Below are 19,524 nucleotides of genomic sequence, written 5' to 3' on the forward strand. Positions count from 1 at the left end.
AAAACAGCAATTTTTTCTTAATTTTACCCCAATGTCACAAGGCACTGATGCTTGCAATTTCCGAATATAGGCTCAAAACAGCTGTTGAATGTTAATGCTTATTATCTCACTCTTTTTTTGATGAAACTATGCCTGCCTTCAGATTAATTTTGTTGCTTTTAATACTAACAAAAATTATTTCAATCTCATTGATCACCAGCCATTAATTGATGACTTCAAGCTTTGGTTAAGCACTGACATTCTTCCATTCTCTATAAAAATCTTTTAGCTACTTAACCAGTACTTTCTTGACTTTCACTTCATTCTTCTTTTTGCTCTTTGAGATTTGGGGCATTACCTAATATATCCCAGAATGAATCCAAATAATTTATTTCCCTAGACAGAAGCTTAACTAGATTGAGTTTTGGCAAAGTCTTATTTTGTAGCTCCAAATACCTACATTTCAAGCACCTGTATGGTGTTTGTAGACTGTGTGCTCAGATTTATACCAGTTTTATACACTTGCCACAGCCCGTATCAACCTTTGTGTACTCTTTGTTTACATGAAGTTGAAATCTCCTCAATTCTGGTGCAAGAAATTAGGAATTAAAGCCCATCTTTAGATGGACTACAAAAGGAATGGAATTCCTACTGTAGGTGGGAAGCCTTAGTAGGATTTTTGTTTCTGATCACTTGGGAAATCCACCAAGATATTACTGCACGCAGTGGTATCTCTCTTCATGGATAAGCACAAAAGCACCTAGGGAGTTTTTTGTCTCAGTGAGATCTGGGGACAGTCACACATGGCCACCAGTACCCCATACTTGGACTTTTAGCCTGCAAACTCCTGAGGAAATAGTATTGTGTATTACCTTGGCATAAAACAATCAGGCTTTTTAAGACACTCAGGTTTAACTTTTACTTATATATTATATCCTCTGCTTCATCAGTATCTTAATTCTATCACTTAGCTGTGTTATCATGTTATAGATGATGTCTTCTAAGCTTTTTCAGAGTAATTTTTTCCAGCTTTCTACTAATTACAGGAATATGTAGTTGTAAATGAAAACAGGGTAAATTTGACATGTTAGTCTTTGCCCACACCAAAAATGAAGGAATTCCCTTTACCTAAAGCCATCCTCGATAGCACACTCACTAAAGATCCTTCCTTTGAGATCTCTCACCTGCTTGAAGAGTACAAATTCTCCTTGTTAAACCAGTGTTTAAAGATGGGTGTCTTCTATATATTTTTTTGTTTGTTTCTCATCCTCTTTTCATATTTAGGAATTTCAAGGTAACGGTCCTTGTGGTCCATGAGATTTTACATCAAGCAATCATGAAGAAATTACAACAATTCAGAATCAGAACCTTCCTAATTCTGTTTCCCCTTGCTGACCATGTTTTCTACTTGAACACATTTCAAGTATTTGCAGGTGGTCATGGTTGACATGTGTGACTATAAACATATTTTATGACTACCTCTCTCTGGATTATTCTGTACTGTTTTTTCATAGTTTGTTTTCTGGGCAATTTCTAAAGCTGATAGGAAGAGCAAGAGAGTAATATCTCTCTGTAAATATCTACCTCGACTTAAAACAAATGCTATGAGGCAACAATTACACAAGTGCTGAATTCAACAGGCAATTGAAACCTGATTCAAAGTCAGGGTATCACCTTTAAATAGGAGCCAAAGCCTAGGTCATATCCATTGGGATACTGTTATCAATTAACCTAATTTGATTAGGCTCCAAACGTCACCATCACTCCAAATTATGCTGAAATGGCAGTTCTGTACGTTTTGAAAAAGCGTTGCCTGAAGGGGCAGTCAGCTATGAAGACTGCGTGAAGTTCTGGCCACTGCGAGCTGCAGAAAGGGAGCCTTCTCATTATTCTGTGTCTGGGAATCTGCAGTTCTTTGCAAATATTGGCTTGATCTATACACCATAAAGTTCTGTAGACCTTGTTTACACAATCTAGTTTTAAAATGCGGGCATCTTAATTTCTCAAATTTATGACACCATAAAAACCAAATTGTTTTTTTGGGGGGACAATTATGTTAATACTCACAACAATTTTCCATTTTTAGAATGACTATGCACTTTTACTTAAATATGCTGAGTGCTGGCACATCAATAGCATTGATATTGGAGTAAATCCATGATCAAGCTGAGGAAAAGTATGACTTTTTAGAGAAATATTAAATCAATTGCTGAAAAATCAATCCGCATAAAGTCACTAGAATTCTCTGTAATTTTTAGTTAAATGAAATCCTCTTCCACTTTTAAAGTTACATGCTGTCATTGCTCATAATTGTTGGTAAGTGGGATCATTTTACATCATCTGAAAATGTAATCCAGTATGTTCTTCTGAAATGTATATATGTTCTTGCTCTAAATTTCTTTCTGAGATGATTTAATAAAGTGAAACTGGGTTTCTTTTTTTTCAGTAAAATACCTATATCTAATCCAAAATAGGATGTAGCATGTTAATTCAGAAAAATCTCTACCTAGGTGAGACAGATGGAATTCTATAAAGTGGAACAGCTCAAGAACTGATGCCTGGGAGCAATCTGGCCTGTTAGGGTGAGGATTCACTAGAAAATGCATGAAAGGCTTGATCAGCAATACAAAATTTTGCAGTTGCTGCATAACCACGCAGCTGCCTTGGTCCCTTTTTCATCTTGAAGTTCTCTGTGCATCAGAGTGGTCTATTTCTGAACATGTCCAGAGCAGCCTGGTTATGAGAGCAATGGACAGATCAGCACTGGAGTCCATGAGTGAAGGTGTTCACCTCTCTATGCCATAAGCATTTGCACTGGTGAGCAGGAAAGAGACAGACAGACAGACGGGGACTTATACATACTCACCCATATACAGCTATACAATACACCCTAGAAAGATCACATTTCTTAAGAACACCACTATTATCCAGATCTTCACTTAAAACACAGCAGGAAATGGAACGCTTCTGACTACTTCATGCAATAACCTCAGAAGCAGGATATTCAGATTCAGCCCTATACTCCACCTATAGCAGTTTAAGCCAAGTTCTCTCATGTCCAGGGCTCTAACCACCTTGCAATAGTCTATTTTAGGTAAGAATTTCCTCAGCTTCTACTGAAGCTGAGCCAGAACAAAATAAAAAAAATTCCTAATACATCAAGAAGGAAGGTGAGACAATATGCATTCACATAGAATCTCTGCATCCTTTTGCATCCTTTTAACTGAAACAAAAAGTTCTTTGCTCCATCTTCTTAACCATTTCTGTGTCTTGCCTTAGAAACAGGTTTTGCTGCTGCTCAAATCCAGTTGTCACTCAATAATGAATGTGCTGCTGTTCTGTGAAGACTGTTTCCAAAAATCTCTTTCCAGCAATAGAAAAAAATGAGACTCATTACTTGCTCCTGACCATCTTCTTTAAAGGGACATCAAGCCTTCCCCTTCCTGATCACATCTATTCTAGAGGTCAATTCTAGAGTTTAAGTTAGACCACTAATATACTAAAATAAGTAAGCATAGGCAGGCATTTACATTCCTCATTTTCCTAAAAGCCAAAAGAAGAATGCAACATTATACTTACATGAATATAAGGGGGAAAACTGAGAGTACGAATGCCCGTAGTAACAGTATCTCTTCCTATGTTGAAAGTATGTATATAACAAGAGGAACAGTGCTAAATATAGCTATATATTTTCAGCAAAAAATTAAAATATTTTTTCACAGTATGTGAATGAAGCTACATCGACACAGATGGCTCAGCCTATTTGCCCACAGACTTTCAAGCTCTAACCCTCAGAGGTAATTTCCTACTTTCTTTATGACACTTTTTGGAACCATTAAAACCATAGCCTGTGTACTGCATCACAGCTTTTCCATTTTGCCACTCTGCTTTGAAGACTTTGTCCTCTCTGTTCATCAGCCCATTTATTTGTGGTGATGCTGCATCAAAGAGCATGATGGTGTTGATTTAGCCACTTTGTTTTCAGCAGCTTTCAATGGAAGGATCCTGTTACATTAAATTTTTCAGCTAAGAAAAAGGCCCTTTAAACTATTTAAATAGGCTGAGGTCCATAATTTAGAAGTTAAACATTGTGGAATCCTTCACTAAGAGCTGCCAAAAGCAAGTCAACATCGTGACCTCGGTGATGTACTTTGATGAATTTGGGCTTTGAAGAAGTAGTACAAAAGTAGAAAGCTGTGAAGCAGACAACTGCAAAAAGTATAAAAGTACTTTAGTTTTGGGGTTTTTTCTGTGTCTTCCTCTCCCCCTTAGAAATCAAAGGTAATAAAAAAGGCAAGAGGTGTATAATTCCCTTTTCTTTTTTTTGCATTTTGATTTTGCTGGAAGGTTATTTTTTAGTAGAGGCAGTAAAAGCCTGTATATTACAAGTGCCACAGTGCAGAGGCAGTAGAGCTAGCAGTATAAACCATAAAAAGTCTGGAGGACAAACAGAACACAGGAAGTATTTGTCCACAGCTTTAAACTATTCCCAGCTTGTTTGGGTTTTGTTTCTATGGCCATTGTGCATCTCTGCTTCTGACATGTTCTTCATCCTGGGATTTCTAGAGGAATCCTAATATTTTTATCAAACTCTTGGCCACCCTTGACATCCCATAATCTGCCTGCCCTCCCTTCTGCCAAATTGTATCCTTAACAAGAAAATCAGAAAGAACGATTCATTTTCTATTTTTTTCCTTTCAATTCCATTTAATGAAAGCAGCTCCGTGGTCAGACTTCTCAGATCAGCCATTTTTCTCAGTAATGTAGGTGGAGAAGAAAGTATGAAAGACTACACTCAGGGCAGGCCTTGGTCTGTCGTCATGTTCCTGTCTGCTGTATTATAATAAACATGATTTCTGGAGGATGCACATATGGTTTCCTAGAGATTCAAGTGTGCTTAAGAAGGTAAAAAGACCCCTTCCAAGAAGAAAGGCAACTTTTCTCAGAGTAAAGAGAGTAGAATGACTGCAAAAGAACTTGTACATAAATACTAAAATGATAAAAATGATAAAAATGGAGTATCTCCTCAGAACTCATTAATTGCTGTAGCTTCATTGCTTTTATTTGGAGTACTCTACACTGTACCTGCTAGCAATCTACTCCAACACAAACACTTTCCATACAGACTTAGGATAGAAATGAGAGAAATATAAAAAATCAATAATAGTCTGTTAACACTTCAAAGACCAAAAATCAACTGAAGGAATAGGAATTCAGATAATGTATTTTATCAGGAAAAAACAAGTTTGAAGCCCTTCCATTAAAGCCAGCTGAAAGATTTTGACCACCTTGAAACAGAAAACTTTATAAAGTCAGATAAGCCTTTGTCTAGTCAGATGTTTTTAATGTCTTTCATGTGTTAACCTATTATACATTAATTAAAGTACACAGCTCAAAATCAATTCAAAAGCATTCTCTCCAGGCTATCTGCACTGAAAACTGACTTGACTTAACAGTGAGGCATTTGATGATTCACCTCAAAGTGGTGGCCTTTTACTTGTTGCAGTGTACTCCATTCCTTTGAAAAGGACCAGCAGCTAATGTTGAAAAATATCTTAGCTGGCTAGAAAGGTAGAAGAAAAAACAAAAATTTATTATTCCCAACATAATATATTTTTCTGACCCGGGAATATTTTTAGCTACCTTCACCTATTATAATTCAGACACTTCCAACTTTAAAGTTGCTTGAAACTGAAGAAAGCTGAATAGAAAAAATAAATAAATAAACCCAACAACAATCAACTAACCAACCAACAACAACAAAACAAAAAAGCCCCACAGCCTTAGATGAACAATTCCTCTATGAAATCATAGAATCATAAAATCATTTGGGTTGGAAGGGACCTTGAAGATATGTGCACTCTTCCAAACACAGACATCAAGGGAAACTATGTCAATTTTCCAGTATTTCCATGGAGGCCAGGAAAATTGCTAATTTATGGTTTGAAAGGAAGCCAGAATTCCAGGGCTTGGTACCCAAGCTTTCAGACTTACTCACTTCACACCACTAGGTCACACAAATCCATTACACTTAAAGCTGGATCTCTCCGAAGCAGCTTCTCTTGGGAGAGCCTGCTCCCATCACAAGGAGAAATTAAACAAATACAGTTTTGTTTAAAAGTATAAGAACAGTTTTTCTGTGTCACTCAAAATTCTACCTAGCTTGACTTCTCACCTCTGACTAATTGCTTATTCTTAGGGTAAGATATAGTAAAATGTGTGTAGGGCTCTTCTGATATAACCTTTAACTCTAGCATACAGAGCTGGAGGATGCACCTAGATCATCATGATTAATAGAATAACTAATTTCAAAACATTGCAGTCGGCTGTAAAAAGGACTATAACATTCTTTAAGCAGTGTGTAGGCTTAATTCAGTGGAGTTTAAAACATCTCTCTTTGGCCAAATATTCTTTAGTTCATACCTGCTTTTTCCATAAGTCAACAACTTTATGCAGAAGTTCATCATCTTCTCTTGGTCCTGGATTGGTGATCAAAAAATCAATGTCATGTCCCATCTTCTTACCCCTAGAAGCAATAAATAACAAGAGACTAAAAGAGTTAAGTTCCTGTTAAATTTCACACTGCTTTCAAAGAGAATATTTTTGCTGTATTATAAAAAAAGTTTGCAGAAAAAAGTGATAGCAGTGCTACTTGAAACATAATCAAAATGGAATCTTCTATTTCTATTATGGGGTCCATCAGTGTTCTTTTTTAAATAATAATTTAAGCTTTTTGATGTATTTCCTCTCTTTTTCGACTAGATACTACAGATTCATTTGCAGATGTTAAATCTCTCTCCATCTTCCCCTTAAGTCCCAGAAAAGAAGGTTTTAGTCATCTCTGGATAAAAAAAAAAGCATAATCAAAATACCATGTTACATATTATGAATCCAGTACAGTAACAGCAGCTAAACTTGCTAGTCTGACTACCACAGGCTTAAACATTCTTCTTTGCTTTTGATGGACACTTTAATGTACAAAACTGTGATTATGAATAATTTTATTGTTTCTTTTAACAGCAGATATAAATCCTTTGAGCATTTTGCATTTTTTCTCTTTCAAAATATAACAATGCTTTTTGCAGAGATTGAGACTGGTGGGGGGTTTTTTGAGGAAAGTTCATCCTTAATATGAGTAAAGCTTGTTTATTATACAATTAAATCCATGTGCACAAAGTTTAATTGCAAATGTCTTAATGAAAAATTATGTCATGACCTTTTGTTTTTCTCCACTGAAGTCTAAGCATTCAGATTGCCTTTCATCCACTTACCAAATGTTTTAAACTAAATTAGGTTAAGATGTAGCTATCATTTGAAAACAGGCAAAAAGCATATTATTGGAATGCTACCCTTCAGAATTATAAAATGATTAAGAACACATGAAAATTTATCTTACAGTGCAGTTCGTCTGAGGATTGTAGAAGGTTTTCATTTTGGTCTAAATAGTACAACAAGAACTGCATACACATCGATTTATTGACTGTAATCAGGCCAGTCTCATGAGAAAGGAGCAAAGGAAGTATTTCTGCAACTAGGTGCATTATGGAGGTGGTGGAGTAAGCACACAAAATCTGGAGTAGTAGCATCTAAGTGTAGCACATTTCCAAATGTTTTTCATGTGTTTACAGGAAAATCTGCTCTTGCTGATGTTCACAAGGGTACATGATGTTATAGCTCAAGTGTGTTTCAGTCAACACCGTGTCAAGTATTCAGAGAATTTCTGAACTGCTATACAAGCAATGAAAACAAAAACTCTGCAAAATAAAAGGTTTGCTTTTCTTTTTTTCATGAAATAACTTATTCTCTTAAAATAGTGCCTGAAACTAAACCTGATTTCCTAAACTCGGAAATTTGTAGGAACAGAACTGATAGGCAAACTTGTCAGCTGCCATTTGTGTGACAGGAAATCTTCGAACTGATGGACAGTTGAACGGCATCACCAGAAAGATGTAAGGAGATGAAAGTCTAGGTTTTGCATTTGACAAGCAGTCTAACTCACTATAATGCAACTATTGTGCCATGTTTGCAGCAAAGTCAAAATTGCTTAAACAGGTGAAAATTATTTCAAAAGAAGTTTCAAACAAAACATCAGTCTAGGCTTAGAAACTGAACAGCAATTCAAAGTCAAGGAATCAGAAAACATTAAGCATTTCCTGTAACACTTTCTAAGTTGTTTTGTAGGATGCCATTCATTATCTCTCAAATTACAATAATAATGCAAAGCTCTTACAAAGCACTTTTTACTTAGATGTCTCAAAATGGTTTTTTTTCAAAAGGAAGGAATTTCCTATTCTTATCTTAGAGATGCGGAGTGGCATAGGAAAATTTGCCTAAAATTATTAAAAAGAAAAACAACAAAAAACCCCAAAGAAATTAGAAGATGGTAGAATTGAGAGCTGATTCCCAATGCTTCCTCAACATATACAAATTTTAGGTTAACCACATCTAAAAAATCCTGCATCAATCCAGCCATAAAATCTCAGGAAACCCAAGGTATTTCACTGGCCATCTATTTTCCAAGACAGAGAGCATTTATTTAAATTGTTGTTTTTTTGTGAAGAGAGTTTAAATCTCATATAAAAGCACACAATATAAAATATTTGTTATTGTCAGAGTTATATTTCAGGTTCTTGTTGAACTAATACAGATTGGATTAATTTCTGACTGAATCTGTAAGGTTGTTACTGGAACATTTAGTCTAATTTCCACTATTACTCTTTAACAAATAAGTTGTTTCGTCCTAGAAGAAAATTTCGTCCTAGAAGAAGGTATTACTTTCCCTAAAATAGAAAAAATAATGTAGTAAATTAAAAACATGTATAATATATGTTGCTCACAGTTTGTAAATCATGCTAAAAGGTGCAGTAAAGTGCACATAGATTCAGACCATCCTTCTATTGAAGCTGAAGGGAAGGTGGCCATAAATTTCAGCAGAGTAGGGTTTTACACACACATATATGTATGTATGCATTTTTGTGTGTCCACATACAACCATACAAACATGAGTATTTATATAAATACATAAAGGGCACATAGAAAGGGATAGTACCAAGGTGCTCTGTTCCCAGCTCAGAAAGTATGTAAACACATGTATTTCTAGCTAACTATATACCTAAAGATTAGATATGACACAGGACTTGATCATATACAAGTTAAACACCATGGTCCCAGATATATGGTCTTCAAATGGGTTATGAAATCCCAGAATGGATCTAATGGACTGTCTCAGAGATGAAACCTCAATCTTTTGTTCCTTCCTGAAGCTCACCAAGACCACTCTGCAGGCTGCAGTCTTTTTCAAATCCCCACCACATTCAAAAGAGCAAGTTCCTTGCACAGGGCTACAGACAGGCTCTACCATGATCTAGCAACTGAAGAGACTTAAGTAAGCATCATTTATTTAAAACAAAACCAAACACTTTCTCTGAAAAACAAACACCAAATTGATGCTATCACTGCCTGGTTTTGTCTTGCATTTGGTAGCCCAGTATTTAGTGCAGAGATTCCTCATCTTTTTATTGCCTTATTTTTCTCAGTTAGGAATATTGGCATTGGTCCTACTTCACAGGAGGTATCTCCCTCAGTCTCCTCTCCTTCTGCCTTCTTCTGGGGTACAGTTCCAGGACCAGAGTTCAGAGATAGCCTTTGGGTCCATGCCAGTGTCCACAGGTTATTTACCTGTTATTAGCTATCGAATTAAACTCACTCAGCCAGGAAGGAGAACACCATTTGATGTTTACACAGCCAAGTTATTTGTCATTCACTGGCTGTTAAACACAAAACACAGAGCCAGTGCTTGGTACAGGAAGCAGAGTCTTAAGAGTTTTCCTCTCTAAATAGGCATCCCAGTAAGTACATGACATTGCACACTCTCTTTCTGGATCTACAAAGCTCCCATTTTTCACTTCAGGGTGGCATAAATCCATTAATGAATTGTGGGAGATGCAGGGATTTGATTCTGGCACACCACTTTTTACATACTCTAATCACAAGGATTTTATATAAAATTTGAGTAGTATTTTAAAAATAAAAAGAGCTGCAATGGCATTTTAGTAAAAATAATACACACCCTCTTAATGTGCATGAGAATTGCTCAGACCATGTCTACTTTCTAGGCCTCCTATGAGATGACAGTGATCATCTGTTCAGTTGCTACATTCTACCTGGTTATAAGCAGGATCTGAGAAATTACTTGCTTATTCCTGGAAATGCTGGGGTTCTGGTGAAACAGGAGCATAGAGGCCCCCAGGAGCAGAGCAATTAGGGACAGGACTGCGGATTTCAGGTTTCTTAGGCTCTGAACCAGAAAAGACACAATCAAGTTTTGGATTTTCTATTCAGATCCACTTACATCATCTTTTTCTTTTCTTTAAATCCAAACCTAAATCCTTGCTAGAGCTATAAGAAAACCAGCACCTTGCAGAACTGAAATTGCAGCTTAGCTTTTGTCCTAATCATTTATTCAAGCTTGAAGACTATAAAAGACAGTGCACTGTTAATTAACTGTGTTCAAGTCTTGGCTGACTAGACTTGCATAAAGCTGGTATATGCTTCTCAGTAGTCAATTAATTATCTTTAGGGTTGTCAGAATTTTCTTTTTTTTGTTGTTGTTATTAGATTCCAAGTCATCAAACATTACAATTAAAACCTAAACATATGAATGTGTGGCAAAGAATAATCATATTGTCTGAATCTACAACGGCAGCATCTGCATGATTAGAGATTTAAGACATTTGCAGCCCAGTGACTGGTGCAGTGATTCCTCATCTTTTTATTGCCTATAAACATTTAAGAGTAGTATGTGTGCAGAGTATTTTGAAATACCAAGATAGTACATAATGGTTAAGCCATACCAATGACAATTCTGATAAACTGACTTTAGCTAAGGAAAGATGGACTGACATTTCTCAACTACTCACAAAACTTCACTAATGGAGGAGCTTAAACCAATTTTTGCAGCAATGAGTTATGTGTCAAAACCCTGAAAAACCACTTACTAATCTTTTTGCTTACACAGAGTTCAAGTGGATATAGAAGATGATACTGTATTTCCACATGTGTTTGCATCAGGTAAAACTGTAAGCTGTTCTTAACCTTACAAATCCTTGAAGTGCGTAAAATACAAAGTAAACATCGACGGCTTATAAGAGTAACTGCATCTCCTGCTCAGGCATATTTCTAGGAAATATAGTCATCAAAGTAAAGCCACAGACAGCACAATAGCTTTGGATGGCTCTGTCAAAAATGATTTGTTATTACCTTTACTATTAACATTGTATTGTACGTAGAAATATTACCCACCCCTCAGTGTTGCCAAAACATGCTGGACTTTGCCCGCTAACCAATGAAAGGTGTTTCTCCTTTGAAAGGTTGCAGTCTAAGTCCTAGATTTGTTCAGCACCATCTTCCCTACTAGCTCCCTTCAATTGTGAGGGCCTGTCTCCAGGAGCAGCCCCTTTCTGCAGCTATAGCCAGATGTATCCAAGTCTGCCACTCTTCACAGTACATACACTCAGTCCTGAGTGTTTTCCAGCTAAGCTTGCTGTACTGTAGTTTTCCTTCACTGGCTTCCTCTATTTCCAGTTTTCTTCCAGGTCTTTATAATTTTGCCCTACAGCATGATCCCTCCCTTTCTTCACAATATGGATAACTTATTTTTTAAAATATTTTATGCTCTACTGCAGTGACATTGTCAGTCTTGTCTGCTTAGCATTCAGAGACCATGGGAATAGTAAGAAGGAAAGCACAGATTTCAATATTTTTTTTGTTTCCCTGGCATTCTTTCCTAGCTTGATTTTACACGCTCTGTATTAGACATTTTTTTCTTCTTGTGCGCACCTCACTTATTCTTTTTCATTGACAGCTCTTTAAAATGTACCTGCTAGTTTTCAAGTCCTAGAATTATATTCCAATGCACATAAAAACCTTCTCTTATTAGACAATCCAACTGTTACCCTGCTGCGGAATAAACCAGAATGAATAGGACATTTCCTGGATAAAATTCCTCGGTGAAGTCCCTCAAACCATTGAAGTGATTAACTGAAGGACCTACCTGCAGTACTAGATGATCAGAAAAATGACTTTTGACTTTAAAACCTTAAACACTGTACTAGATTTGTCTTTAGTTTACTTAGGCTATTTGGTAATGGGTCACTGTGATGTTTTGCTTTACAGACTGTATTTTCCTGTTTTCAGAGGTTCACACTTCATTCAAAGTGAGATTATAATAGTTTTTACAAATTCACTTCTGCGTGAAAACAGTTTTCAGGTTATATGATTTATCTCAGATCCCTCCTTGTTGGCTAAATAACAAATGATTTGCCTGACTTCTGATTAAAAATGTAAAGGGAACTTTGCTGTTGGCTAGAAATTTTGGACCAGGGATCCAATTTAGTACCACACTTTCCAGGGCAGTCTAAAATAATGTTTCTTCACAGCTGCCATACTGTGCAGTTCAACTGATTCTCAAAATCACCTTAGGAAGAGCACTTGAACATTCTTTTTGTGGAAGATGGCACTTAATATTTAGAAGAAGAAAAATATTTTTAATAGTTGCTCTAAGATCATCAGAGATGACAGTGGCCCACTGGTCCTGCAGTCTCAGAGTTTGGACTGGACAAGCTGGACAACCTGTATTTCTGTCTCTCAAAAAACACAGATAGAAAATTTCCAAATACTTTGGGGAGGGGGAAGTTGTTTGGGTTTGGGGTTTTTTGTGTTGTAACCATTGCAGCATAGCCATGACTACATTTATTCAGCAAATACTAACTATTCCGTATTCAGAGAAAATTCTTGTTGGCATAAAAGCATTAAAAGTGTTGAATGAGGTTCCATGTGTGTTAAACCCTTTGGTGTTTACACATGCATTCTGAACTTTACACATGAGAACACTGCCACTGACATCAGAGCCATTAATCACTTGCATGAAGTCAAGCATATATATTTAAGAACCTGGAAGAATGACAACTAACAGGTGCTCATTTCCAATGTCTGATCAACCATAATAAATAATAAAGAAACATAAATTTATGTGGGGTTCCTGGAATTAAGTAAATTATTGCATATAATTAATTACATAATAAATCTTTAAATCATTCATTTGACTACATAGAATAAAGCACAGTGAAGTAGGGGCAAATAATAGTTAACAGAAACAGATCTGGCACAGATATTCCAAGCTTCTTTTATGTGACTGAACCTTTTATTCCTGTTAAAATTGTGGAAAAATATTAATTGTGGAGGAAGGCATATGAATTCTCAAGCATTAAACACTGGCTAATGTTCTGAATTAGTCTGTTTGATGAAACTGGATTGTATTTGCTGAAACAGTACATTTACGATAATATTCAGATGTTAATCAATGTCTTACCCATAACATTTGCAGCCTTTACACTGAATAACAAAAACCGTAACTCAGATAGCTTCCTGAGAATGATTGCTATGAGGAAAGACAGCGAAAAAAATCAGTCCATCAGGAATTGCAATGCAACCAATATTTCCATAAAACTGGAAAGATTTTTTAACTATCACATCCCTGACCATTTTATTCTATATCTGCATTTTGATACAGAAAGTTAGGAAAATCAGTAAAAGTAATCTCACACCAGTACTACATGGAGTTGGCCTTAGCATGTGGAGAGTCTGCACAAAATATCAGAGGATATAACTCCTTTCCTTCCAAAGAGCTCAGATTAAAAGCATTGCAGCTGAAATTCATTTGTATAGCAAGGTGGATACTAGCTAAGATGATGGAACCTGACATAAAAAAAAAAAAGAAAAGTCCTTTATTTGTTGAAAGAAATATGGGAATTCATTATATATTAAATTAAGCATCATCATCTCTGCATCCTTCTTTTGGGAAATGCAGGGAGGACAGCTTCTAGACAGACATCCCCAAGTGATCTGAAAATATGTGAGGCTATTTGAATATTCCTTGAATATAGATGAGCAATATGCATAAACATCTAAGAAGAACAAATGCAATTGCTGAAGTGACGATTGTGTGGCTATGGAAAAGGAATTAAATGTTGCAGAAGATTACACATAGCTGAAGAAATGGAAAAATTGTGATATAGCATAAAGATCTTTTGTTTCAGCAGCAAAGAGAAAGCTTGGATAAGTAGCAGAATCACTCCTTTCAGACACAGCAAACAAATAATTTATAAGTACCATAAATGCATGTTCCTGAGGGAAAACCATAGTGGCCTCAGTGTGCATTCATAGTCAAACATGCAATTACAGCTCTAATGGAACATGCACACACATGCATATACAGTGCAAACACTTCTGTCTGTTCTGATATCAATGCCACATTTTTACTCTAGGGAGGTATACCCTGTGCTGGGTCTGATTTAACTCCCACTGTACCAGCAATGTAGAACTATTATTTGACATCAGTTCAGCATGGTGATTCTGTCTCTAATAACTGCAGTCCTGATTAAGTTACTTCTACTACCTGCCCCCAATCAGCATGTGTTTTCTGAGAGGAAAAGGAATATAAACTTTTATTCCAAATTCCAGGTATTCTTCATGCTTGTGGATTTCTTTATTAAGCAGTCTTTGCTGAGACCTCAAACAAGGGATAGACCATTTCTTGCAGCCAGATATTAAAGCAATTCCGAGTTACTGTCACTCAAACTATGAAGAACTACACTTTTTTTTATTATTATTAACCCCAGACAAAGAGAAAAAAAATCTTTAAGCTTAAAGTACTGGAGTGTGACAGTGCTACAACTATTACACTGAAGGTAAAATCCAGGACTGTTTTAACAGACTAAGAAGAAAAAGTCTACGAATTGCAAAGTAGTCACAGATTTCATTCAGCCAAGAATAATTCTTGGCTGTGATACTACAGACTTTCAAAACATTAGAATCATAGAATCATAAAATCAGCTGGGTTGGAAGGGACCTTCAAGATCATCAAGTCCAACCCTTGATCCACTACCGCTGCGGTTACTAGACCATGGCACTAAGTGCCACATCCAGTCTCTTTTTAAAAATCTCCAGGGACAGAGAATCCACTACTTCCCTGGGCAGCCCATTCCAATGTCTGACCACCCTCTCTGTAAAGAAAATCTTTCTAATATCTAACCTAAACCTCCCCTGGCACAACTTGAGACCATGCCCTCTTGTCTTGCTGATAGTTGCCCGGGAAAAGAGACCAAAAAAATAAAAACTTGTTTCTCTGGGAGCATCATGGATACTAAAATACAAAAAACTCAGCATGGATCAGTTCCCCAGGGTGAGTTCCATAATATTCCATAATGTTCCATCTTCGGGTATAAGTTATTAGTGGTTTAATAAAATAGAAATGTAAAATAGACTAATAAGTACAATTCTCAGAATAATTTGCCTAAAGAGAATTTACTGAATTCAGAATTTTGTCAGAAATTAATTATTCCAGCACATTTTTTTTTCCTGACCTTTTCTCAGGTCTGAAATCTGGAGCTAGAGTAAGTGGCTTTATTGACTCTGAAGGACATTGACCTTTGTTAGTTATATAATTAGTACACTGACAGGAAATGAGCAGAGTCATATCTGTGCTAGAGTTCCTGCAACAGTTATTTCATGTTGAAGGACTTCGTTGAATGAAAGAATTTATAATGTTTGCAACATGGTTGTTTCATTTGCAATAGGAACGGAGTAATAGCTAAAAAAAAGAAAATTATATAGTGACAGAAAGTGTCTTTCAAATTACAATAAAATGTTATAACATTTATTTTAAGTTATTTCCTCAGAAACTCTCAATTACATATTGTGACAAATACTGTAAAGAGTATTAACAGCCTAAGTAGTAGCATAATACTGTACCAACCCACTGCTATCATAAATGACCAGCTAAACCCTGTGCATCACACATAAGCTGGTCTTCAAATCACTTTTAGCTTAAGCTCAGGAGTTTTTCTTAATATTCAAGTCAGCTCCACATTTTCAAAACAACATTCAGATTCAACAATGTCAGTGCAATGGTGGTTCACATACATATAGAGCAGGTAGCAAAAAATAAATGCTCACTGAAGTGCAAAAGCAGCTCAACCAAAGTTAACAATCCAAAAACACTGACACGGAGAAAGCAGAGACAGTAGAATGCAAAATGCAATTGTTCACAAGCCTGACTTGCACTGTGCAGCGACTACTTTGTCAGCAAAGGGAGAGGGGATAGGGAACATTCAGTCAGAATAAACTAGAGGCTCTCAAGCTTGCCAAACTCTATCATCAGCTTCATTTGTTCTCTCTGTGCGTGATCTTTATACCTCCACCTCAAACATGACAAAGACATAAGATTGATGAGGATGCCAGAGGCAAGCTGCCATTTTATACTTCATCAAATTAGATAGAAGGCTCATCTATACAATTTGTCACAAGACATACTAAGCTTCCCAAAGATCACGCTGATTCCAGAACTGAAACTCAGGAAAGCCTTCAATTGCAGGACTGGGGTGGTAATAGGAAGACAGAGCTGTAGAGATTATCAGTCCTTATGCAAGGACTAGATGATAATTTTGATAATTTTGACCGCGGTTATTAAAAAATAACAACCAAGAAGGATCCTCCCATCTTAACATTGCAAGTATCTATGACAGTTGTTGTTTGTGGTATTGCCCAGAATGAGTGAATGCCAACAGTCAGTCCCCATGTTTCAAGATAAAGTAACACGTCTGAAGTCATGAGGAAAACAATAAACTCAGATCTGATCAGCGGTCTGTAGAAGATAGATACAGGTATGGGAATAGCTGGCTTCTTGGGATAATTTCTGCTCTCCTGATTGTTACTTGGATTAGATCATAATTGCCTTTGAAGGCAGTTTGACACTACTAGTTTCCAGTCAGTGTCAAAATTAATTCTCCTTTCTTTCTAATGCCACATAACTGGTAATGTATGATAAAATCCCTTCCAAGATGAAAATGTCAGTGTGGGAAGATATTTATACAAATATTTTGTAACTGGACTCTTATTAAGTCACCCTACTGCATTTGGTTTGCACCACCTGATAAAAATTGAGAGTTGAATATTTCTGGAAATCTAAACCCAGACTGACTAAGAGCCTGCATTCCATACCAAAGGAAATTCTAGAATTCCTGTCCCTTGAAGACTAATGCTTCCCTGATAGTACATTATAGTGCTCTTCTTTAATATCTGTGAGATGGTTTAATAGGATGCTGATTAATGTCTGAAATAGCAATAATCTAATTAAATTAACTGAAATAAATTCTGCCACCAGCAAAGACAATTAAAATTAAAACTGAAATAACGATATATTTAACAGACCAGATACCATTCAGTTATGAGAGATATTCTGACTTATTTCGAGGCAATTTTTGGGTAAAAAATTGCCATTGTAGATTTGTCTGCAGAATTTAAGAATAAAATAATTTAGGTTACAGTCTCTGAAATGAAAACATAGTGAAAACTAAGCCAGTGTTCCCTTGGGCAGCTATAAATCAGGCTTCTACAAAGGTCTGAATTGCCTAAGATAGCATAGAGCAGCTTCTTCACCCAACCAAGTAATTCAACATAAACCCAGCTTAACTATGTAAGTATTTGGCAAAGATTCACTGGTGTCTTCTCTGGAAAAGGTGCTTAAGGGTGGATACTTCATTAAAATGCTATTTTTCTTGCCCAGTGTAACAGTAATTCTAATTCACTGGAGGCAGAACCCATTTTCTATGGCTGTGGAAGCTATTTATTTTATTTTTGAAGTTAATCCAAGTCTGCAATGAAGCAGCATCGGGAAAAATCCCTTTCCCTTTAGGAGCAGAAACTTTGTTTAGACGGCATAAGGGAATGTAAGTTTAATACTAGGTACACAAAACAAGCACTTTTGGTTTTTCATTTATTCAGCAGGACACCACTGCTATTGCATGTCAGCAGCTGCTGTTCAAGGAGACTTTGAGGGAAACACCTAACAATGCAGAGAATGAATTACTTAAAAGATCTTGTATCAAGTCAGGATAAAGAAGCAGAAGGGACCACATATCTGGTTATTTCTACAAGTTTTGTTGTGAGGGTGAAAATCACTGAAGTGAAGAGAACCAGTGCAAAACCTGTGCAATACCACTCACATTTACTTGAAACGTAATTTCACCCTCAGTGACTACATTGCCTCAAAAAAGTATAGTAATGCATGGTACTCATCTAGTCTCATTAAATGCACCTTCAAAGACCAAGTATGTCATGTTACGCTTGACTGTGTGTGTCTTTTATGACTCAAAAGGAACCCAGACAGTTTCTCAGAGTACAAGACACCTGAGCACTCCTCTTCTTGTCATGATAATGGGGTTTCTTTAAGCTTTGCTTTAACAGATATTGAATTTAATGCAATAAGAAGACATAAATGAGAAAAAGTTATTCAACTGAAGAACTTAAAACGACCAGCAGTATAGCTAAACTTACACTTATTCACTGATCTTAGAAAGCTCTATTAGATTATCTGCATTAGAATTATTTAATGGGTTAAAAATACTATAATGGAAAACCTTGAAAATATTTCCCTGCCTTGTAAAAGCAATGAACGGTGAATGGTGTGTTTATATATTGGCTTCTGTGTACCTTCAGCCAAATGGTTATTTCAAAGCATATTTGGTTTAAAATAGATCTGTGTGAGGATTCTTTTATACACAGACATGTAAGAAAACATTATATTGTGGAACTTTATGGTAATTTTAAGAGAAGTCAAAATTTGAAGAACAGATGGAAAAAATTGATCACAAACAAAAACATTAAAAACAAACTGGTTCACTACTTTTGTACATATTATCTCGAGGAGGACCACTTTTATATTGGAGCTGACATCATATGGTATGGAATATCGCTTTGGTCAGTTTGGGTCAGCCGGCCCACTTGGGTCCCCTCCCAGGACCTTGCCCTCCACTGAGGAAGGAATGTTACAGTGCTGATGCTGTGCTCAGCAGTAGCCAAAACACCGGTGTGTTATCAAACCCTTCTAGCTGCCAAGGCAAAGCACAGCACTGTGAGGGCTACTAGGGGGAAACGAACTCCAGCTCAGCCAGACTCAATATACCCGCACAGTAAATAAGTTATTTCACTATGAGAAGAACATATTTGTCTTCTTTCCATGACATAGATGCCTGAATGTGGCTGTCACCAATTATACCCTGATGTTGATAATTTATCCCTTTTTGGCTTGCACAGAAGATGACTTTTTGCTGTTAATAGTTCTAGCCTCTCTGAATCCTCCAGCTGAAGTAAATTCACTATTCACCAACCAAAACAAAACTATGCTTAAGCTCTGAATCACTGCAAGTGCTGTCTCAATTTCATATAAATAACGCAATTGTACCTGGAAGCTCTCCATATAATTTCAAGCCTTTAAAGCTTATGAAATGTACCACACCAATCTGTCGCAGTTTTATTTAAAGTCATGAAATACATTGCTGAAGTTTTGCTTTTGCTGTCTTGGCAAATCCTTTAAATTACACTTCATTTCAATCAAACATTTCAAATGACATCATCTAAACTTCCTGCATACACAAATTTTGCAGAGTGCCAATCAATGACAAAACAAAACCTCTTTCAACACTGTTT

At 36.4% G+C, this 19,524-nt stretch overlaps 1 protein-coding gene across 2 annotated transcripts in view; it reads right to left on the reverse strand.

Moving 5' to 3' along the window:
* Positions 1–19,524, reverse strand: part of DNTT (DNA nucleotidylexotransferase) — an 86,082-nt gene that overhangs the window by 24,531 nt on the left and 42,027 nt on the right. For both annotated transcript variants that reach the window (XM_017803964.1, XM_017803963.1), the window contains exon 8: positions 6,403–6,505. In XM_017803964.1, the coding sequence (XP_017659453.1) occupies positions 6,403–6,505 (103 nt within the window). The remainder of the gene's footprint in view (positions 1–6,402; positions 6,506–19,524) is intronic.

This window comes from Lepidothrix coronata, unplaced genomic scaffold, assembly GCF_001604755.1.
Source record: "Lepidothrix coronata isolate B3197 unplaced genomic scaffold, Lepidothrix_coronata-1.0 Scaffold8, whole genome shotgun sequence".
Lineage (NCBI taxonomy): Eukaryota > Metazoa > Chordata > Aves > Passeriformes > Pipridae > Lepidothrix > Lepidothrix coronata.